Genomic DNA, 24,695 nt, shown 5'->3' with positions numbered 1-24,695 from the left:
ACAAGCACCAGAGCACAATTCTAGCTTTTACAGTGTTGGAGAATACTTTATAGCTGATGACATCAGCAGAGTCTAGTAATGGTAGCGTCTCACATGCTGGTGTAAAATGCTGTCTCTAATTTCAAGCAAGTACTCACACTCACACACACACACACACACACACACACACACACACACACACACACACACACACACACACACACACCAGTTGACTGCAGTGAGAGCAGGATCCCTACTTATCTATGTAGACAGACTGGAGAACTCGGTACTAAATGCAAGTTCCACGGCACATGTCTGACTTTACAAGGCTGCAGGCCAATTTGTAGTGGGATATATCATCACTGGATATTGGATAGAAGATGTTGGGAGACCTGAATGAAATGCATATGTAGGCATGTCCAACTGTCAAAATATTAGTACTCAAGTGAGATTGTAGTGATAGTCATGAGTGCAGGATTCACAATTAAGACACACAAACACACATCAGTTGACTGCAATGAGAACAGAACACCTACCTAAGTACACATACTGGAGAACACGGTACTTAACGCAAGCACCATGGCACAAGGCTGCAAGACAGTTTATAGTGGGTGACATCATCACTGAATGTTGGATAGAAGATGTTGGGAGGCCAGTCCGAAAAAGATAGCTAGCCATGTACAAGTGTAAAGATATTAAATAACTGCATTATCATCAAACTGATGAGTACAAAAGTATAGCATTTGCTGTTGTGTTTCCATTGTGCAGGTGTACCTTAAAAGACAAGTTTGCAATCTTTTTGAAAGAGCTGTCCATGTTACTGCAAATATTGGAAAATCTGAATGTGTATTGTCATTATAAAGATGTGTATGATATATAAGAAAAAAATTGCTTATTTCCATAGTGTAATTGATATATTTGTGAACAAGTACTAAGATAACAAGTTTGAAGTGCATGGGTGGTGGTAACAGATGGCTGCAGTGTAAATATGTATTCTTCCCTTAAAAAATGCCTTCCCTTTTTTGTGTTTTTACATGTACTTTCATTGGATGAAGACTAAACAGGCAGTAAACATAAGTAATGCATGCTATTGTGCACTTTCCATAGTGCAATGCTGAGCATCGAGGTTATGTGATCGATGGCAAAATGTTTGCACATACCAGATACATATTTCTACTGCTTTCCCTATTTGCACATAGTTAAGCACTGAGCAAATGCAAACCTCATTGCTAAAAGTATAAGAGTTCTGAGTATTGAATGTATGAAACACACCTGCTGCTTAAATGACTCTGTGGCAGCAGGTGTGAATGCATTGACACATTTCTTTTGGAGACCAGATAATACAGGGTTAGAATGCAAGGTTATGTAATAGTTTTAAATAAGTATTTATAATACAGTGAAATAATTCTTTACTCTACATTCAGTGTGTGTTACCTTAGCGCATGTTTAAGCAGCATTGTGTGGAGGTAACTGCACCATTGAAGAGCTGTTTGCCTTTGCTTGGCATTGGTGCATGATGCCAAACTCTGTACACAGAGGCCAAAACGTGAAGGGCTCTATTGATCAGATTAAAGGTGTTAAAATGGGGTAGATAACATGGTGAAATGGAGGAAAGCAGGGGGAAGGACAAAGGAAAAGCAATAGAGAAATGTGCAAGAGGAAGGTAGGAAAGAACCATAGCTATCCACTTCTTCAACAGTGCAGCATGAAAATATGGTACAGAATAATAACTGAATTTGGACTGTCACCTCAACAAAGAAGGGTGACAACAATGCAATCAAGTTGCATATGTCAATTGGGCCAAATCAGGTGTGTGAAGAAATGTGTGTGAGAAGTGGAGAGCTATGTATGGGACGATATTTTTTGAGAGACATGTGCCCATTTTTTTCTTCAGTAAGAGAAGAATGCTGGTTAAGGGACATAGGTGTTTCTGTGTCAGGTAAGTAGGATAGATGAAGAAGCATTTGCTAGCAAATAGGACAAACAAGACAAGACACAGGGACGATGAGGGACACAAAAGGTTGGAGGAAACCATGATTTGGGTTAGGGAGGGGACAACAGATGTCCATGTCCATCAAACATAAGGACAGTGAGAATCTAGTCCTCACCTGCAGGGTTGTCATCACCATCCCCTTACTTCACTGGCTGTTGGAGTGCTTGATGTCTTTGGGCCATAAGTGAGAGCTCCTCCCTTCGTCCAGTGTAGGCATGCACTAGTGGTGCTGTGCATGACCCTACATACCAACCCTGGTGAGTGATAAAAATCTCCACCTCTGCCAGTACTCCTGGAGGTTTCCACACTACCAGCTGCTGTGGTAGTGCTACCTGAGGGTGCAGTTAGTGCAGGGACAGTGGAAGCAGTTCTGCTAGGTTGAGTCCAAGATTTGCTGGGAGTCTGTGCTGGAGCTAGTGGAGTGGGGTCAGGCTGAGCCACTAGGGTTGGCCTACCTCCCTGTGCTGTAAAGTATTTTGTGATTTGTCAGAACTGGATGACATGGAAACATTTTGATAATAACTAAGAGATGCGCTGCACCACGCCATAAAATGTATTTCAACGATTTATTCAGAGCTGTATTTCAACAAGACAAAAAACAACAAACAACGGATTAGCGCTTTCAGCTATCAAAGCCTTCTTCAGATCCACAGTCAAAAGCCACATATCAATCTAATATAAAGCATATAACAGACAATGACAAAAAAACATGTAAACAAGCTGCTTTGCTCTAACCAATACAAGCGCTTCATCATCCAATGTGTTTCGTTATTCTAATTAGCTTTGACTAGCAAGTTAAGATGAAAAATGTAAATTAGACTTCACTTTCTCAAACATCATTGGTCTCAGCTAGCAAATGAAAGCAGAAATGTAAATCAGACTTTACTTGCTTAAAAATCATTGGTTTACTTTAAACATTAGACAAAACCTAGCTTTAAACTAGCAAGTTAGGATGGAAAATGTAAATTAAACTTCACTTTCTCAAACATCATTGGTCTGGGCTAGCAAATGAAAGCAGAAATGTACATCAGACTTTGCTTACTTAAAAATCATTGGTTTGCATTAGACAAAACATAGGGAAACGTATATCAAAAAAGTATTCCCTATCGCTTTCATAAGAATAAAAGCCAAGTTATTCCAAGTTCATTCATCAAAAAGCGCGATTCTATAAAAACCTTTAACAAAACATATCTTACTAAAATATAAATAATTAAAACATTTTAGCATTTAAAAATATATATGCAAAGTCCTTAATAGCAAAGTGCTAATAAAATATATGAAATATAATATATCTGTAAATTATGTAATATATACTACCTACATAAAAATTATTAAACAACAGAAGCAGAAAAAATGTATAAGCAGACACTGTCATTAAAGATGCCATAAACAACGAACCCTAGGAGCTATAAAATCTGAACAGCACCATAAAAAGATATGATGACCATCTAGAATTTCTATTATAAACAACAGTGACTAGAAATAAAAATAAAAATATAAATATATATAAATATAATACAAGTCACTAGAACAATTAATAAGGCAATATGGGTCATAATCGGAACCTTCAAACAGATGATAGTACACAATATATAAAAAAATCATATGATTGATAGTTGTTAACAAGTTAACCATATGAGAATTATATTTAATAAGCTAGGCTGTATATTGAATAATTTTTCTATTCTTCAAAAACGGCTTGATTGGTACACTTCCATTTAATCCAGGTGGATGATCAGCCCGCAGTCTCATAATCCATTTGGATTCCTCACGTTCAGTCAAATTCACCAAACCACCTTCTCTTTCATTTTGTTTTAACTGAGATATTATCATGAAATGAAAATGATGCCCTTCATTGCTTTTTATATGTGCAAATAAAGCATTAGTTTCTTTTCTGGTCCTTATGTCTGATAAATGTTTGGAAATCCTTTCTTTCATTTTCATGTTGGTTTTCCCTACATAAAAAGCTGTACAAACTGTGCAGGTAGCGATGTAAATCACATTTCTACTATCACAATTAGCAGTCACAGAAAAATAAAATATTTTTCCTGTGTTCGGATGTGTAAATGACTTGGTGCAGTTCATTACATAGCAGGTCTTACAAAATCCACATTTTTTTAGTTCCTATAGAGCTTTCTTTTTTCATCATTCTGCCAGAAGACCAGAAGAGCCTGTTCCTTCCCTATAGCATGATAGTCTTTTTAGATTTTTCTTGTTTTTGAACTGAAAAGTTGGAGTTGAACCTACTATGCCTTTTATCTTATTATCAGCAGTCAGAACCGGACAGAATTTCTTAATTACTTGGCAGATAGTATTATGGTCAGATCCAAAAGTTAAGCCAACTCTCAAAGAATTTATATTCTTAGTATTGGTATGATGACTCTCATTCCCTATGTTTCTAGTTGAATACAAAGGTCTCCCCTTGTTTTTTTTCAGTTCAGTGGCTTCTATAACATTTGAGTTCACTCTCCTAGTCGGATATCCTCTCTGTTCAAAACTCTTCAGTAAACTATTCCTTTCCTCAATAAACTCTTTTTCATCAGTACAGAGTTTAGAAATCCTAACTGTCTGATTTTCCACAATATTATTGAAAATATGTCGAGGATGCATACTAGTATAATGCAACATATGATTCCGCCACATTTGTTTACGAAAGAGGCTGGTAGAAATACCTTCCTTCAGGTCTAAGCGTATACTAACATCCAAAAAATCCATTTCAAACCTGGAGCTTTTGTATTCAAACCTTAAAAAAATCAGTAGTCTCTGTCAGACAGTAAACAAAACTATTTAACTGCTCTCCATCACCTCTCCAAATGATAAAAATATTGTCAACAAAACGATTGTATAAAATAATACATTTGCTCCATTGATTCATTGAGTCTCTCATCCATTCTCTCTCCCATTGTGCTAGGACCAAATTCGCATAACTATTGGCACAGGAGTGCCCATGGCTACCCCCCAACTTTGCCAATAGTATTTGCTTTCATACGTAAAGATGTTATTGCTGAGAATTAAATCAAGAAGTATACAAATTAGCCTAGGATCAGTTTTTTTCTTCCATAATAAATCTTCTGATGGCTTCAACCCCATAATCATTGGGTACAGACGTAAAAAGGCTATTAACATCTAAAGTCACCAGTAATAGACACTCAAAATCATTTACATTGTATGTAGCTTCATATAATCGCTGTAAAAAATCTCCTGTGTCTTTAATAACTGTATTAGCTTTAGGAATCAATTTCTTGAGCTCTTTCTCAACAAATATTGAAATAGGCTCAGTCAGCCATCCTCTTCCTGCTACAATGGGACGTAAGGGAGGCGATATTAAGGTCTTATGTATACATTAAAGACACAGGAGATTTTTTTACAGCGATTATATGAAGGTACATACAATGTAAATGATCTTGAGTGTCTATTACTGGTGACTTTAGATGTTAATAGCCTTTTTACGTCTATACCCAATGAGTATGGGGTTGAAGCCATCAGAAGATTTCTTATGGAAGAAAAAACTGATCCTAGGCTAATTTGTATACTTCTTGACGTAATTCTCAGCAATAACATCTTTACGTATGAAGGCAAATACTATCGGCAAAGTTGGGGGGTAGCCATGGGCACCCCCTGTGCCAATAGTTATGCGAATTTGGTCCTAGCACAATGGGAGAGAGAATGGATGAGAGACTCAATGAATCAATGGAGCAAATGTATTATTTTATACAATCGTTTTGTTGACCATATTTTTATCGTTTGGAGAGGTGATGGAGAGCAGTTAAATAGTTTTGTTTACTATCTGACAGAGACTACTGATTTTTTAAGGTTTGAATACAAAAGCTCCAGGTTTGAAATGGATTTTTTGGATGTTAGTATATGCTTAGACCTGAAGGAAGGTATTTCTACCAGCCTCTTTCGTAAACAAATGTGGCGGAATCATATGTTGCATTATACTAGTATGCATCCTCGACATATTTTCAATAATATTGTGGAAAATCAGACAGTTAGGATTTCTAAACTCTACTGATGAAAAAGAGTTTATTGAGGAAAGGAATAGTTTACTGAAGAGTTTTGAACAGAGAGGCTACCCGACTAGGAGAGTGAACTCAAATGTTATAGAAGCCACTGAACTGAGAAAAAACAAGGGGAGACCTTTGTATTCAACTAGAAACGTAGGGAATGAGAGTCATCATACCAATACTAAGAATATGAATTCTTTGAGAGTTGGCTTAACTTTTGAATCTAACCATAATACTATCTGCCAAGTAATTAATAAATACTAGCCGGTTCTGACTGCTGATAATAAGATAAAAGGCATAGTAGGTTCAACTCCAACTTTTCAGTTCAAAAATTGGAAAAATCTAAAAAGACTATTATGCTATAGGGAAGGAACAGGCTCTTCTGGCAGAATGATGAAAAAAGAAAGCTCTATAGGAACTAAAAAAATGTGGATTTTGTAAGACCTGCTATGTAATGAACAGGAAAAATATTTTATTTTTCTGTGACTGCTAATTGTGATAGTAGAAATGTGATTTACATCGCTACCTGCACAGTTTGTACAGCTTTTTATGTAGGGAAAACCAACATGAAAATGAAAGAAAGGATTTTCAAACATTTATCAGACATAAGGACCAGAAAATAAACTAATGCTTTATTTACACACATAAAAAGCAATGAAGGACATAATTTTCATTTCATGATAATATCTCAGTTTAAACAAAATGAAAGAGAAGGTGATTTGGTGAATTTGACTGAACGTGAGGAATCCAAATGGATTATAAGACTGAGGGCTGATCATCCACCTGGATTAAATGGAAGTGTATCAATCAAGCCGTTTTTGAAGAATAGAAAAATTATTCAATATACAGCCTAGCTTATTAAATATAATTCTCATATGGTTAACTTGTTAACAACTATCAATCATATGATTTTTTTATATATTGTGTACTATCGTCTGTTTGAAGGTTCTGATTATGACCCATATTGCCTTATTAATTGTTCTAGTGACTTGCATTATATTTATATATATATTTTTATTTTTATTTCTAGTCACTGTTGTTTATAATAGAAATTCTAGATGGTCGTCATATCTTTTTATGGTGCTGTTCAGATTTTATAGCTCCTAGGGTTCGTTGTTTATGACATCTTTAACGATAGTGTTTGCTTATACATTTTTTCTGCTTCTGTTGTTTAATAATTTTTATGTAGGTAGTTAATATTACATAATTTACAGTTATATTATATTTTATTAGCACTTTGTTTTTAAGGACTTTGCATACGTATTTTTAAATGCTAAAATGTTTTAATTATTTATATTTTAGTAAGATATGTTTTGTTAAATGTTTTTATAGGATCGTGCTTTTTGATGAGTGAACTTGGAATAACTTGGCTTTTATTCTTATGAAAGTGATAGGGAATACTTTTTTCATATAAGTTTCCCTATGTTTTGTCTAATGTCTAACGCAAACCAATGATTTTTAAGTAAGCAAAGTCTGATTTACATTTCTGCTTTCATTTGCTAGCCCAGACCAATGATGTTTGAGAAAGTGAAGTTTAATTTACATTTTCCAGCCTAACTTGCTAGTTTAAAGCTAGGTTTTGTCTAATGTTTAAAGTAAACCAATGATTTTTAAGCAAGTAAAGTCTGATTTACATTTCTGCTTTCATTTGCTAGCTGAGACCAATGATGTTTGAGAAAGCGAAGTGTAATTTACATTTTTCATCTTAACTTGCTAGTCAAAGCTAATTAGAATAACAAAACACATTGGATAATGAAGCGCTTGTATAAGCACTTGTGTTGGTTAGAGCAAAGCAGCTTGTTTGCATGTTTTTTTGTCATTGGCTGTTATATGCTTTATATTGGATTGAGATGTGGCTTTTGACTGTGGATCTGAAAAAGGCTTTGATAGCTGAAAGCGCTAATCCGTTGTTTGTTGTTTTTTGTCTTGTTGAGCTACAGCTCTGAATAAATCGTTGAGATACGTTTTATGGTGTGTTGCATCGCTCATCTCTTAGTTATTGTTGTGATTTTGCTGAGCAAGCTTAAACAGAACATTCTTCTGCCTTTTTGTTCATGGAAACTTTTTGATGACACAGAAAAAAAAAGCAAGATACGGGTTGTGGAAGAAAAATAGAGATAAAATTATTACCATCGTATGTGACATACAGTGCAGTATCACAGTAATGAAGTATTGTATCTGAACGTTTACATTTAAGTATATTTAACAACTACATAATATAAGTAAAGCTTGCTCAAAGTAATCTTTGCAATGTCCATATATTGCACATATGCTTGGTCCAGTCATACAGATCAAGTTAACAGCAGGGCATTTATGCCACTTGTGTTTTTAAAGGATTTTGCTATTTTATGTTTACTTGTGGTAATTGAATCCACAATGTCTGACTACAGACTTAGACTTGAGTCCTACAGTTGACTTGTGCTACAGTCTGAAGCATGCATGCATGCGTGGTTTTACTGTTTAGGATATGCATGCATGCTTTGCTAGAACTGCATACAAAAGAAATAAATTTAAAGCTAAAATAATACTTCTGTAGTGCTGCATACATACCCCTTGCTTCCCTCAGTTCTCTAGATGCTCAGCATGGGTTTCTGTGTTCGCCACAATCTATGCATTGGCTGTGGAATAAAGAGAAGAGAACAAGAGAAGCATTATGCATGCCAATCTTGCCTACATGCAACTTTCTATCTAGTATAAATTCTCTTCCTCAGTATACTTCCATAACTGTGGGATGTCAGCAGTCCTGAACTCATCCAGCCACTGGTTGAGTGCATCCCTCTTGCACCTTTTCAGGTCATTAAAGTAATTGCCTGCACTGTGTGGAATGCCAGCCGCAGTGGAGACTGTCTTGGCCAGACTATTCCAAGCTTCAGACTTGTACTGGGAGCCGGTATAGTCCCCCTGCAAAAGCCTTCAGCTGTGCTTCTTTAAAAGGAGTCCAATGAAGATTCTGGACGCCTCAAAACTCGCCACTGTGCGCTAAAGTGGGCACCTTTCCTTCTACCACCAGACATGTCCAACCAGGGGGAACAGCAATAGCTAAGAATGATTTCCTGCCAGTGTGTGTCATCGCATTTACCGGTAGTGTGCAAACCCGAACAATGATGCCAAACGCATTTGCTTGATGTTATACAGAGAGTAACAGTGCCAAACAGAGAGGAAAGCAGTTTTGGAAATTGGAAGGTTAATCTGACATGTGGCATTAGTTTAAGGGTTGTTTGTAACTGTTGGTTGATCTAACTTTACAGACATGTAACGGGGTCATACATGTCATGACTTCACACATTTTTGGTTTGTCTTTTACACTGATAAAATTGATTTTACAGTGTGGGATTCAAATCTATGCATAAGAGACAAAACATTTTCTTACACAACAGTGATTTTCCATCCTTGGCTCAGAAGTGCTTCTAAGACATACTCATGAATTATATATAAATACACAACAGATTGAGGGATTAACCATGTATGTGTGAGACCTGATAAGGTCCTGTTTTATACATTCATGTGTATACGAGTCTTACTGAAGTCTGAAGGCAATCCAAGCCACAATTATAATTACAGAAACACAGTAGTCAGTATACCCTCCATCATACATATAATTCATATGAGCTCCACTGCTATACATAGTTATTATTTATAATTATGTTTACATTTTTTGTGTGATGTTTAATATAAAGTAAAATGGAACAACAGGAAAAATATTTAGAATTTCAAGTATTAGAATCAGGACCATCTGTGCTGCAGCCCTACACTTAGATCTGCTACCATAAGAGCAGTTAAATAACATTTGTAAATTTTCCTATTCATTATTAACTTATTTGTGTTAACCACCGTGCAACACCACTTAGCATGTTTGTGCAGTGGCCCACATACTTGATAGAATGTTTCCATTTTGAAATTGTCTACTGTCTGCTTCCTGTGTGTAGGTATTCTAGACATTCAGGTGTTCTGGGAGATTGCTAACCACTGCACAATGTTCCTAAGCAGTGTTGCGAGATAGCAAAAAAATGCAGCAATGTGTCTTTTTTGAATTCGAGAATGTCTGCATGTGTCCTGTCTGCTTCTTGTGTGGGCCATTAGTCCAAGTTTGCATGATGATGAGCATTGTGCAAATGAGACAAGCAAAGCTAAACTTGTTTAAGCCTTCTGATTAGTGTTTATAAGGTATCATCTTTAAAAGGGAAAGGTGGGATTTGAACCATGAGCTACAGATATTATATGCCATGTGGATCAGTATAATTAGCAGATTTGCTACCCACACACAGGTGATCCACAGGAGTAGTTGATGTATTGGCTATCAAGGAAGTATATCACATGACTTCTATTGTGTTTGTTCATTTCCTGTGTTTGCGCTAAGCCGCACACCACACAAATGCTGGCATAAAAGGAAAAGAAATATATAAAATAAAGAACACAACAAAATATATGTTAGTACGCATAAAAGATTTTTAGACAAGTCTGGATTTGAACTCTCTCACCACTGAACCTTCAAAACACAGTAAATGTGTCTTATCCCTGTTTGCCACAGAAACAGTTTTGCAGCAGAGAAAGAAAATCATTGTGCATGCAAGCAAGTCCAACATATATGGCACTTGTACTCTTCTGAGTTTGTACATGTATTAATGCAGTGCATGATCACGCAACTATTTATGACTGTGACAATGTGAGGTGTTGCCAGCTATGGCAATAGACATAGAGCAATAGATGTGTAACATATGCCAGCAGAGCTAGCTGGAATTTTGTAAAAATTATATGCTATTTTGTATATCAAACTGATTTATACAGATGCTTGTGTTGAAAAATGTTTTTGTAAAGCTGCTTGTGTTAAAATGTACCAACAGTGTGCCCTGCTGGATGGATAAAGAAGTATACATGTATTATTGTAACTATTTAAAATGTATATGTCTTAACAGAGGATACTGGAAGAGAAGAGGTTTATCTCAATCCACCTAACTTTGAAGATGGTTTGAAATTAAATTACCTAGCTTAGGCCATAAAGATTGTATTTTACAGTTCTCAATGCAGCCAGAGACAAAACCTATGTACTAGGAAGCTTTCTGCATTGTCTTTGGTCTGAACTAATTGCCACTCTGGAAGGGTGGAGGTTTGAAATTGTTTTATGACTTCCACGAGCTGCAGCAGATCTTAACAAGTGTGTATGTGTGTGTGTGTGTGTGTGTGTAATATTGACACGTGTGCTAAATTGTGAGTGTCTAGCCAAGGGGGCTAGCATGGGAAACAGAAGTCAGATGACTATATGTATGTGATGTCATTCTGTAATCCATCACTAAAATGATATTGTGATACTAGGTGAGACTGAAGTCTCATGACACTCTGTTTTTTTGGAATCTGACAAAGAAGGAAGACCACTCACCTACATCATCTTACCTTACTCTAGTAAGTGACCAGGGAATAACAATTCTTTGGATCATTCAGGAAAACATAGTGAGATTAGTTAAGTACTCTTTTTCTGTATCTGTGAGAATCTGTTCATCTGTGTTGTTTTAATATTTCTTGCAATTGAAACTCTGGCATTTATTGTAAATAGATATTCAGTAGTTTAATGTTCTTTTATTATTTATTATTAAATATATTTAAACTGTTCATTGTTGCTAGTCCTTTAGAGAATATTTTAACCTTTGTGTATCTATTTGGTGACTCTTTGGCCATTCCTGGAAGCCTTACTGCATTGGCCAAACACTATCATTTGTATTAATATTAATTTCACTCAGTATAATTGGGTACCATTGTAAGAGCCATAGAGTAGCTGGTTTAGAAGTGTCTGGCAGTGTAGCTACCTTATAGTCTGGGCAGAAAGGGGCATAGCTAGTAAATCTGTACCATCCTTTCCAAGGTGTGTGTTTTTGTGTTTGTGAATCTAATCTCAAAAATTGTGTGTGTCAGCTGCTTGGAGCAGGGACACAAAGTACTCATTTCACAGAGAGAGATTGCTGGAGGACTTTGCTTGAACACTTGGCTGAGGACTCAACTCTATAGCTGTGCCAGTGGAGAGTCTTAATGGAGACCTGGATGGAGACAGACAGAGAAATCCAGACCCTGGACTGTGTGTGTTTCCTGTGTGCTCTTAACGGAAATTGTGGTTGATGCAGAGAACTGCATCTGGAAATACTAGGTGTATCCATGTTTGTTCCAAGTGAGCATCCCTCTCCAGTGTCGTGGTGAGGGTTCAGGCTCCTTGATTGCCTTCCTAGAGTGGGAACATCTCAATGACTATTGTTTGCAGAAATTCAGCTCTGTCTTATCTGTATATGGTGATCATCTTTCTCTTATCTGAATAGTAGTCCGAGATGTGCAGACTGTAAGACATTTTATATAATTTTCCTTAAAATGTGTGAGAATATTAAATGGCAATAATATAATATACAGTTTTCTATGAATGTAGGAGAGGTTGGATGTTACTAAGCAGAAACTGTAAAATGTGTGCTGCTTACTTGCATTTAAAACCTTGATACAGTTTCTCCTACACTTTGTATGCCTGACCTGGCTGACACACCCACTGGTGGTCTGAATTGCTGTTGTGTTTTCCTTCTCCCTACTAGTAATCATTTCTAGTTGCAATCCTTTAGCAGCAAATAGTGAGCGAGTGTCTCCATTATGTTTACATCTGCATGGAGCTAAGAATTTGGAATTCAGCAATTCTAATGAGTTCACACCTTATTTGCATCTTCACCATGCTCACAGGCCTGAATTTACACTGTAAAAAGATAACCACGTAGCTAGGGAACCTGAAGGTGAGGAGACTTGTTTAAGCAGATAACACGGTATGATTGCATTTTTCAGTTATATACTGCAAATGCCTATACATCACTAGGAAAAATGTTATTCATATATGTGTATATATATATATATATATATATATATATATATATATATATATATATATATATATATATATATATATATATATATATATATATATATAGATATATGCATTAGCAAATGCTACTTTTATCTTTTTGCACTGCTTAGAAGTTTACTGATGGCATAGGCATTTTTGTCAAGGTATTTTACTTTCATCATAAGTGTTAATGTTACAACTGTTTCTCTTTACACTGTTCTGTTGTTATTTCAGTGAAATGTATATGTCTGGTTCAAAGTTTACTGAAATGTATATATCCTATATTGTCAATGACACAGGGGTGTTAGCCTTCTAGAATGGCTCATAGATACCTCTAGGGGAGTGCTGGCCACAGGTAGAGCTGACTGGCAATTGCATAAAAATTAATGTTATGTGGTAAATGTGTACTTATGTTTTGGGAACAGTTTGTTTGATACAGGCAACCATATACTACTGCCACCACCTAGGAATATAATTTGTGACAGATGCAATTATATAAAGAAGATAGAGTCTATGCTGTCTCTCTCACAAGCCAGTATATCTGGCACTGAGAAGGTTGTCAACACAATCACTACACATTAAACATCACCCACAATTTTACAACACACACCCACATATGCGGAGGTTCTCAACAAAAACAAACCCAAACAAAGGAGACCTCAGAGGAAAAAACACATGAGAACTCCACAACTCTTGACACCACATACGATGCATAGTCCACATACCAGTGTCTTTCAACCACTAAGGCCTAACCATAAACCCAACATATTAGTCATAGGAGACTCCATTGTGAGGCACACATATGTGCCTCACACCAGGCTGGATAAGGAGAAAGTCACTGTTAGTTGTTTGTCAGGTGCCAGAATCCACCAAATCAGACATGCACTCAGGTCTGTCAACAACAGGTACTGTTATGACTGTGTCATGGTCCATGTTGGCGTGAACGACTTGAGACATACCTCCCTGGACGATATGAAGAGAGACTTGATTGAGCTTGCTGAATATGTGTCCCAGGCAGGTATGTCCCTAGCCTTAAGCAGCATTCTACCATCACCCAGAATGACACCTCAGTACAAAGAGAAAATTATTGACTTTAATAATTGGCTTAGTTTCTGGTGTCATTCCAGGGGTGTCCAATGCCTGACAGCCTGGAAGTATATGATTGATAGACCACAATGCTTTGCTAGAGATGGCCTGCATCTTTCTCACTTGGGCTTCAGGCTTCTGGCAGTGGCCCTTGCCTTCCCCATAGTACCTTTTTTAGGGAAAAATCACGAGGTTGATGCTACCAGCATAAATATTTCAACAAAACGCAAATTAAAGGTCATGCTGCTGAATGCTAGAAGTCTAAACATGAAACTGCACTTATTGCAAGCATTCTTAACCCTGGAAGACACCACAGAAACCTGGTTCAAAGTTGTGGAGAGCACCCAGCCTTACCTGGTTACTCATCCTATCATACAGTCAGATCCCAAAATGTGGGCGGCAAAGCCAAAGGAGGTGGAGTTTCAATATATATTAAAGACGCACACACCTTCAGATTGGTCAAACAGTATGACGCACAGGAGACACTCCAGGTGCAGTTAGCCATTGACAATATGTCTTTTCAAATTATAGCTAGTTACAGGCCCCCAAATTTGACTCAGGATACCCACTCCACCTGTCTGGACCTCTTCAAATCTATCAAGATTCAACCCTTTACCGTTATCCTGGGTGACCTTAATTACCCAACCATAGACTGGAAAAACTACTCATGCCAGAACACAAATGCCCAGAGATGCCTTGATTTTATCATTGCAAATTTCTTGGAACAGCTAGTCTACTCCCACAAGAAGAGGTAATATCTTGGACTTGGTATTAACCAGCGTGAGTAACCATTGCAGCACCCCTACGGTGTTATCCTCCCTGGTAAGATCTGACCATAAAAAGGTCACTTTCGAAGTCAGCATCTCCCCTTAACCCCCTCTAGCTAGGGTCAAACAAAAAAACTTCTCCAAAGCGGATTACAGCCTCTTGAGGGATGGTATAAACAGCTTCACAGCCCCCTCCCCCACTGTAGGAACTGGCACCAATTTCCAGATCTACACCAAAGTACTATACAAGCATCTATATAGATGAATGGAATCAGGAATACCTGACAGATCAAAATCATCCTCCACAAGGAAGAGTAAACCTGTCTGGTGGACATCTGCAATAAATAAACTCCATAACAAAAGGAAAAAAAATTGCTGTCCAGGACCAAGAAGAAACAGGTGCCCAGTTGGAAGCAATCTCTCCTTAGCATGAACAAGCAAATAAGAGCACTAGTGAAATCCTCTAAAGCCAACTTCAAGTCCAAATTGGCCACATATACTAGAGGCAATCATAAGGCCTTCTTCACATTTGTCCGCTATCTCAAAGGAAGCACCAAGATCTGCAGAGCTGCTGGTCAAGGATACCACATACACAAATGCTGTAGATATAGCCAATCTACTGGCTGACAGATTCAGTGAAAGCTTCATCTCTCTTCCCCCCCATCAGTAAATCAGGACATCCCCAGTACCTGCCCCGCCACCATTTATCTGTAGGGAACAAGTAGTCATTGCCCTCTCAAAGGCAAACACAGCTTCCATGGGACCCAATAACATCCCAGGCTGCATCCTACATGAACTCAGGCATGAATGTGCAGCACCATTAGGCACCCTACTCAACCAAAGCCTGAGTACCGGCTTTGTCCCAGTCAAGTTGAGAACAGCCACTGTCATCCCTTTACACAAAGGTGGAGCTTCCACCAATCCAGGGAATTATAGACACATCAGCCTAACTAGCCTGATCTGCCAGGCCATGGAACAGATTATCATGGACCTCATTAACAGGGACATTTTCAACCTCCAAACACTTGACCCCACACAGTTTGGCTTTGTCAAGGGGAGGTCATGTCTGTTAAATCTGGTCGGCTTCTTTGAGACAGTCACCAAAGCCATGGATGAGGAGAAGACAGTGCACTCCACCTACGTTGGCCTGGCCAAAGCCTTCGACACTATTCCCCACTCTGGCATAGTAGATACTCTCTCAACTAGGCATCAATCCATATGTTACCAGATGGGTAGCAAACTGGCTGACTGATAGAACCCACCTAATCAAAATAGGCTAAGCCACCTCAAGCAGTAGACCCGTAACGAGCAGCGTACCCCGGGGTGCGGTCTTGGGGCCTCTGTTATTTGGGATATACTCTTCTGAGGTGCAGGCCAAAAGTAGTGGGCTATGGCTGACCACGTTTGTAGATGACTGCAAGCTGGGCACAGTCATCAATTCCCAACGTGATGTGGATGTCCTCCAAGGTCTCACCCAAATAAATGACTGGTGCCAGAAACATGGCCTCAATCTGAATGCCAAAAAAATGCATCATTATCCCCTTTGGGGAGAGTGATGCCCCCACATATTATCACATTAAAACAACATTCTAAGTTCACAATCAATAGTGAGTGTTGGGCACCCAGGTTGATAGCAACCTGACTTTTGAGCACCATGTTGCTTCCTTTGTACAGAAAGCTTTCTACATGGCTCACCTCATAAGTAAGGGTATCTCGTCCAGGGGCAAAGAAGTCATAACATTCCTGTATTCATCCCTTATAAGGCCAATTATTGAGTACAACACCTCCTTTGGCATGTACCTCACAAAGCACATGCAGCAGCTGGAGAGACCACAGAGGTTCCTCACCAGGAGAATCCAGAACCTCAAACACCTACCCTGCACGGATAGGCTAAAAGCCATGTTCCTCTACTCAGTTTCATACAGATTCCTCAGAGGTGACCTGTGATTGACATACAAAGCAATCTCAGTCCTCGCCTTGATGGGACTGCTGCATATCCCCAAGTCAAGCTCCACTTGAGCAACCCATACGCGAGACCTCAACCTGGTCTGTGATATCAATAGGACTTGCTGGCAAGACAGATTTGTGTCCCAAAGACTCCCTCATCTGTGGAATAGACTCCCTCTCCACATCAAGCAGAGTACCTCATTATCCCTTTTTAAGTGCAACCTGGATAGCTGGATGGGAAATGAAAATGCACCCCTGGGAATTCCACCTGTGTCTCTGCTGAATAGGGGCTATACTGTTGACTTGTCTAAACATGGGCTAAACTCTTGGCTAGGCTTATAAGGGCCTCAGGACCAGTAGCCTAGTAACCTCCTGTGATCATATGATAGCACTTATAACAATTCACTGATGTTTTATTTCTTTGTTTGGTACAGAAATGTCATTTGCTTGTTGTTTTGGCAGTGGAGGATCCAAGTTCCATCTCCGTGTTGCCACAACCAAGATGTTTTTACGGAAGTTTGCTTTGCAATTGTTACTCTTGTTACTCTTTGCCTTGGATCAAACCTTTGTGTGTGACTGTGATATGTTACAGCTACGTAACCCTTTTTTTTTAAATATTTGAATAACTTGAAAGTTTTTTTTTCTCCGGTCGCCAATATTGAAAAACTAATAATATGTGTCATATCTAATCAAGACATTTGTTTATGTGATATTTATTTGCAGTATCCTTTTACATTTTATGTCACATTGTACTATGGCACCGAAGCATCCCAATCCCAACAACTCTCCCTTTAGTGACCCTGGAAACGACGTCATCATCGAAGCATTTCAGCAACATGGTGTCTTTCTGCTTGAGAGAGGATGTGGGGATATGTCTGAAAGAATGCAAATTTGGAACCAGATTGTGAATGATGTGAACACTGTTGGGGGATGCAAACGGACATATTATCAGGTGCCTTCATAGGGCCACTGACATGATTCCATCAGCCCAGAGGAGTGCAGCTGCAGTGGACCATGGACAGCTGTCTGTCATGGAGTGGACCTGCTACAGAGCCACCACTGACACCAAATCAATTTCCTGTCCACTGTCAGGGATCCAGAGAGCTTGGTGGAAATTGCACAACAGCATGTGATTGATGCTGGTGCTGCTGTTTCTGTGAGGACAAGTATGTCCTAGGAGGTAGGCTTACCTATGTCAATTCTTAAATATTTCTTGTATATTAAAATATTGAAAGCAATACTTAAGTTGGTTTAATATTTTTTTTTGGGAGGGACTAGTTTTAGATTCATAAAGTTAACACCACATTCTGGTTCATTACACATGGGCTTGGGGTGGATGTGTCACCCAAGTTTCAGTTAAATGTATTGTTAATAGACCTTTAAAGGCCAATTTTTTTTCTCCTGTGTTATTGTTCTTATGATGATGGTGCCCTTACATTTTGCTTACCGTCTTCCAGGACCATACTCCCTAGCAAGTGTGGAGTCATCTGCACATGGTAAGCCAACATTTTTATTTCAGTACTGATGAGAATTTCACAGAAATATTCACTTATCCATATGTGTGAGGTGGGTGTGAACATTGTGTGTGTATTGCTGTGCTGTCTGTGATAGTGGAACCAGTGTTTGTTAGCGTATATTGAACTTTACTAGTTTAGCTATTATTTTTTTTCCTTTGTTTGTTGCTTATCACAGGTGATCCTGACAGGAAGTGTAGGACTCTTACCCCCTGATGTCAGAGTATCAGCAGACTATGATGATGATGGTGGCCAGACACAGGCACAGTTGGAGGTGCAGAGGTTGAATCTGACACTGAGGTTGACATTCAGCCACCACCTGTAATTCCATCGGATACAGCCAGTAGGTCTACGCAAACTCATTCCAGTGAGTCCTCACATAATGGACAGATGGAGGGTGAGGCACTTGATCAGGGTAATGTGGTTGTTTACTGTGGCTTCAGTGCCTGTTGACTCTGACCATAGCCAAAGTGTGGAAAAGGTGCCATGCAGGAGGGTTGTTCGGAGGAGGCCTGCTGTCCATCTTCCACCTGATCCAGGTGCGTCTTTCCATGCCACTCGAAGTACGTTTAGGGGCATCATGGAGATGCAGGCTCATTCCAGTAGGGCCTCCGAGGAAATGCTTAGGGTTGTAGATAAGGCACAGGCTGACATGCCTGACTGCCTCCACCATTTTTCTGATTCAGTGGATTGGATGAATGATTCAGATGAGTGACACGTTGGAACAGGCAGTTTCTCTGATGGAATGTCTTCTTGGAGAGAAACTGCATCCACATGTGCATAGGTCAGCCATATCATCTGAGGTTAGACGATGTGACTGTGCCCAATCATGCTCCTGTAGTGGCACTACTTCCACTACTCTATCAGTGGTTGAGGTGTCCACACTCAGGCGTGGCAGGCCATGGGGTTGTGATCCTGGGCCTACTTGTGAGGAGAGCTCATCCAGCAGACATCGGTCACATTCAAGTAGCAGCAGTGCATCTGACTGTGGGTATAGATGTGCCAGTGCAACTCCTGGCAGAGCCAGTTTTCAGGGTCAGAGATGATGACTATGAAGTGTCACCTCTACTATGCAATGCACACACCTGTCTGACATACCAGGATGTAGAGCTAACACAGAGTTTGGCTGTGGTCTTGCTGACACTCACACACCAGTTTCACCTGGAGTGCCCATATATATATATATATATATATATATATATATATATATATAGAGAGAGAGAGAGAGAGACACACACACACACACACACACACACACAAACAACAATTAAATGGGTCAGCCATGAGGCTTAAAGATCCTTCTGTCTCAGTGGTCATTTTATACTTTATCCAAATGTCTGCCTGTTTTTTCTTACTTACTCACATGTACTCACTAACTTTTGTGATGGCCTAGGCCTCCTACCCCCACCCCACCTTGTGCAAATGATAACTGTGCCATATCCTTGTTTTCTGTCTTTTGGATTCAGGAATACACAAGTCTTTTGTCTGATGCTCAGGGTGCATAGCAGACTAAGTGCTTAGTATATATGTTTTTGTGATGCTGGTTTGCAAATTGTAGTGCTTTCTTACAGGTTTTTGTAATGTGTACATGCCTGTCAAACTGTTAGACCAATAAAGCCGGACCAGGCTATAAATAAAAATATGACAAAGGTCCAGCAATGTGGAGAGTTTTAAACATTGTGGTCTTAAAAACTTAAAACAGTTGATAAAAATAATAATGCAAACCCTGTTATTCTAGGTTTGTTCTGAGGGATATGAAATCTGAAACTGAAATGTGTGTCATTATTTTCTAACTTCACTCATTAATGATTTTCCATTACAAACACATGAGGTCAAAATGTGGGCATTAATTGAAAATGTGTACATTTTAGACATAAGGCTTAATACCTGATAGAGAACATGTGTTCACATAAGTCAGTGCTGTCACATCTTGATGTAATTGCTGTAAAAAAATCACCCACTTTATACTTACATTACCAAATATCAGTATGCAAGGATATGCCATCCATTTGTATTCTGTTCCAGGTTCAACTCTTACCTCGGAAATCCAGTAGTTCCAAGACTTTTGGTTCAAGGTTGACTCTGTCTGGTGCTAGCAGTACAAAGCCATTACATAAGTAAGTGAAGGCTGTGAGTGTTGCCTGGCATCAGTGTTACTGTATGCATGTGTGTAGGATGCAGGTTTTAGCCCCTTAGGTGGTGATTGTGTGTGCTATCCATTGCCTCTTGGCCAGTGCAAGGCCATATTGTGCACTTCTATGTCTGCCTTCACCCACAGTGGCTGCTGGTTCCCCTACTGACTCCTCACCTGCACGTGGCTGTGATGACCTTGCCAGTAGTGGTGGTTTGTGTGGCCCTTCCCCTTGCAGTTCCTGCTGAAGCTGTTTACTCAGGATAATGTCGTATTGCATGGCACAGGCAGTGAATATTTCAGCACATGTACGGGGATTGTACTGCTGGGCTTCTCCAGATGTATCTAGCCACCAGAACCAGGACTTCAGCAGCCGAAACACAAGTGCTATGATATTTCTTGTTTGAGTGGATGCCTTATTATAGCATTCTTCAGTTGGTATGTGTGCATTTCTGATGGGCGTCATCAGCATGGTCCAGTGCATAACCTGCATCCCCAGTAAATGACCCTGTTGGATATTCCCCTTAGCAAAATTCCCTTAGTGGTACACATGACCTCATAGTTAATAGAGTGGTAGCCCTTTCTATTTATGTACACCCTTCCCTGTTCCCTCGGTGGTGCTTTGATTTCTACATGTGTACAGTCTATGGCACTCAGGACTTCAAGCTAGTGTGCTACAGGGTAATTCCTGCATAGTTCTGTCTCTGGCCTCAGCTGGACGGGGAAAATATATGTACTCACTGGCATGTTGCAGCATATCATTCAGGAACTGATGGAGGATCCATTTGAAATTCTGCCATTCTTTGTGTATTCAAAATAACAATGCTGCCCTAAGCCGAAAATTTGTTGAAATTGTTTATAGCTGTTTTAACTTTTTTTTTATTTTTTATTTTACATTTGTTTACTGGGCTAGTCCAACTGAATATATGTCCATTTTCAGTAGAGGCCCGTGAAGATAAGCTCCACTATCAGATGATAACTTCAGGTACAGTACAAATATAAGACTAGAATGCAATTGTTTACATAGCAACTTAGTAATCTTACTACTTAACATATTTAAAAAATATATATTTATAAGGAAGAGACACGTTCATAAAGTTGATAGCTTGGTATGCAAGTTCATACCCTATAGTGGTTCCTTAAAAAGACTAAGTTCATACAGACTTTAGTTTAGCTTAACAGATCATACTCTCTGTGGTTTATGAAAGATCTAGACAATGCAGAAATAGTGAAATAAGTATACAGTGCACATAGCAAGGAGGGGATTGTTAGTCTGGGTTAGTACAGGGGCATAGCCAGTGAGTTCTAAGGTACACTTTAAGTTTCTTTTTGAAAAGTAACATTGAAGAAAGAGATGAGAGTTTAGTGGGAAGTAGGTTCCAGGTTTTCCCCACAGTGTTGGAGAACAGTGAATCCTCAGCCTTATTGTTGGATTTGTGCATAGATTCAAGAAATTTATTTGTTGAGCAAAGGGCTGCAAGATTTTTGTAGGGGGTGATAAGGCTTGTAAGTATTGGAGTATTGCTAGGATGATAAAGGGTCTTGTGGGCGAAAATATGTTGGTGAAATTGAAGCTGATTATGCAGCTCCAGCCATTTTAGCTGTTTCAGATAATGGCAGTAGTGGGTTCTAAATGGGGAGCCAGTGGCAACTCTGGCAATGTTATTATAGGAGGTTGCCAGTTTGTTGAGGTTGTTTTTTGACAGATTAGTATAAATAGGTGAGGCATAGAGGAGAGTAGAGATAAGATGGGTGTGGGCAATAGTAGTTCTAGCTATTGGAGTAAGGAAGGGTTTAATCTTATAGAGGGAGCCTAGTTTTCTGTTAACTGATTTTATTGTAGTGTTGATGTGAGTGTCAAAGTTAAGGTTGTGGTCTATTATTACTCCTAAGAGTTTGGTGGTTGGGTCAGGAGATATGACAGTGCCATTATTAGATATAACTGTGAAGTCTATTGGGGAGGACTTTTGTGTAGCAGTTTGTTTGTTTGTTTGTGTCTTTCGGCTTTTCCTGGTTAGGGGTCGCCACAGCAGAACTCCTGTCCGCTAATGATTGGCAGTAGAGTTTTACGTGTTGGCTTGCCGGGCCTAATGCACAATCATCAACGAAGGAATGCCCGTTCACGCATGTCGGCACACAGAAGACGCTGTAACTGAGAATCAAACAGGCAACGTCTTAACTGTGAGGCTAGCAGTGAAGAGCAATAATTTCGTTTTGTGGGGTTCAGGAGAAGGCAGCTCTGTAAGAACTAGCTTTCTACTATATTAAACAATTTTTGGGTGAGGGACTGCAGTTCAGATGAAGAAGTAGTGGAGTATATTAATGTGGAATCATCTGCATATTGTATGCAGGTAGCTTGAGGAATTTTTACATTTAGATCGTTGATAAAAATTGAGAATAGGAGAGGGCCCAATATAGTGCCTTGAGAGACACCAAGGGTAATAGGAAGGTGGGTGGATAGATTATTATCCCAGAGTACAGCCTGTTGCCTATTTTCTAAGTAGGATTTAAACCATTGCAATGCCTGTGTATCTAGTGAGAGGCATTTAAGTATATTCATAAGTAGCTGGTGGTTTACCATATCGAATGCTTTTGAGAGGTCGATAAAGAGTGCACAGGATAGAGTATAATTTTTGCTAATGCAGTCAGAAAAGGATAAGAGGGCAGTGGTGGTACTGTGGAATGGCCTGAAGCCATGCTGTGACAGTTAACTAGTAAGTTATTTTGGTGTAGGTGGCTTAGTAGTTGTTGGTGGATGCATTTTTCCATAATTTTTGCTAAAGGAGAGAGTGAGGCTATCTGACGGAAGTTTGAGAGTTCAGTTGAGTTACCACCTTTATGTAGTGGTATAACATGGGACATTTTCCAGATAGATGGGATGGTTCCTTCATTATGGTTCTATTTATTAGGACAGAAATAGGATAGGCTACAACATTTGCTGCTATTTGCAGATATTCTGCTGGTAATCGGTCAGCTGAGGTGGTGGATGGTATGAGTTTTTGAAGAAGGGTACAGATGAGGGATGTTGGAACTCTTTGTAAATGAAATGAAGGAAGTAAGCTAGTAGCGGAGGAAGGCAGGCTAGAGCTAATAGGAGGCAGAGAATTAGCAAGAGATTGGATGGACTCAGTAAAGAAGGTATTAAAGGCATCAGCAATTTGCTTGAGATTCTTGTGGGGTGGTGCCTGATGGGGTTGGTGTTTTGGAGTGATCTGGATGTAAGAGTCTACTGATACCTATCCAGAACTTTTGTGGTTTGTGTTGGTGAGTTTGCTGGAGTTGAAAGCGGAAGTTTCTTTTATCTAAAAGTATTGATTTTTTTAGTAGCATTTCTCAGCTGTCTAAATTTTTGATGATCAGTTGGGTTTTTAGTAGTTCACCATTTGGCCCAGATTTTAGTTCTAAGTAGAATTTTATGCCTAGTTTCCTTTGTAAGCCATGGAGCGGTTTTAGTCCTATTTCTAATAGAGCGAGTAGGGGCATGGTAGTCTAGGATTTCTAAGAATTTGATGTTTAAAGTATACCACTGCTTCCTGTAGTTGGAGGTGTTTTAGGGGTGACCAGTCAAATGCCCTAAGTTCTATTTGGAAGCTGTCCAAGTTAAAATGTTTGTTGGTTCATATAGTTCTGTATATGGCTGGGTTGGGAATATCTATCTTTTGTTTAATTATATAGGTCAGTGAGTGGTCACTAATGTCATCTTGGAGGGTACCTACTTTATATGTTAGCTGACGACTATTTATTAGAATCCAGTCTAAGGTGCTTTCTTTGTTGTTAGGTTTGTCAATCCTGGTGGGGGGAGGTAATTGTTTCTCTTTGTAGCTCTTTCTAGCTGTGCACTGCAAATGTCTAACAGTCAGTCAAATGTCTTCACTTTCTGAAAATCTTTTTGACTAGCTATGTTCATTTACCCCAGTGTCTACGCTTTAAAACTAAGTGCTTGCCTGTACCCATGAGTTGATGTCAAAGCCAACGATTCCTGACTATGATTGTGTTGAGGCTAATTTTTGATAGTGAAGGTGATTAAATTCCTCAGTATGTTTAATTTTCACATTCACCAGCTTTTGTTAGCTACTGTTAACATGGTTAATAATTTCTGTCATTGTTTCAATTCATTTTTGCAGCAGTTACAGAAGAAAATCTTTGAAAAAGAGAAGCGCATTCAAGAACTGTCAGATCTTTATCAAAAAGAGAAGGTAAATTGACTGAGTTAATTATTTCTTAGGAGCCAGATCTAACTGCTGGGTTCATACCTAACTTTTCAGTTTGTGAACCAATGAACCTTGATTGTCATACATTTTAAAGTTGCATGTATTGTATTGAATTTGTGTGGACTATGTGTAGAAAGCGTCATATGTTAGCTTAATGTGCTGTCAGTATCTTTAACATATTTTTGTTGTATATGTATTTAA

At 38.9% G+C, this 24,695-nt stretch overlaps 1 protein-coding gene across 2 annotated transcripts in view; it reads left to right on the top strand.

The window, feature by feature from the left end:
- Positions 1 to 24,695, top strand: part of ODF2L (outer dense fiber of sperm tails 2 like) — a 2,421,058-nt gene that overhangs the window by 619,365 nt on the left and 1,776,998 nt on the right. For both annotated transcript variants that reach the window (XM_044086028.1, XM_044086027.1), the window contains one exon: positions 24,408 to 24,479. In XM_044086028.1, the coding sequence (XP_043941963.1) occupies positions 24,408 to 24,479 (72 nt within the window). The remainder of the gene's footprint in view (positions 1 to 24,407; positions 24,480 to 24,695) is intronic.

This window comes from Protopterus annectens, chromosome 10.part0 (genome assembly GCF_019279795.1).
Source record: "Protopterus annectens isolate FY-2018-M chromosome 10.part0, PAN1.0, whole genome shotgun sequence".
NCBI lineage: Eukaryota > Metazoa > Chordata > Ceratodontiformes > Protopteridae > Protopterus > Protopterus annectens.
Note: the sequence above shows the minus strand (reverse complement) of the source record. Positions and strands in the feature narration are given on the sequence as shown.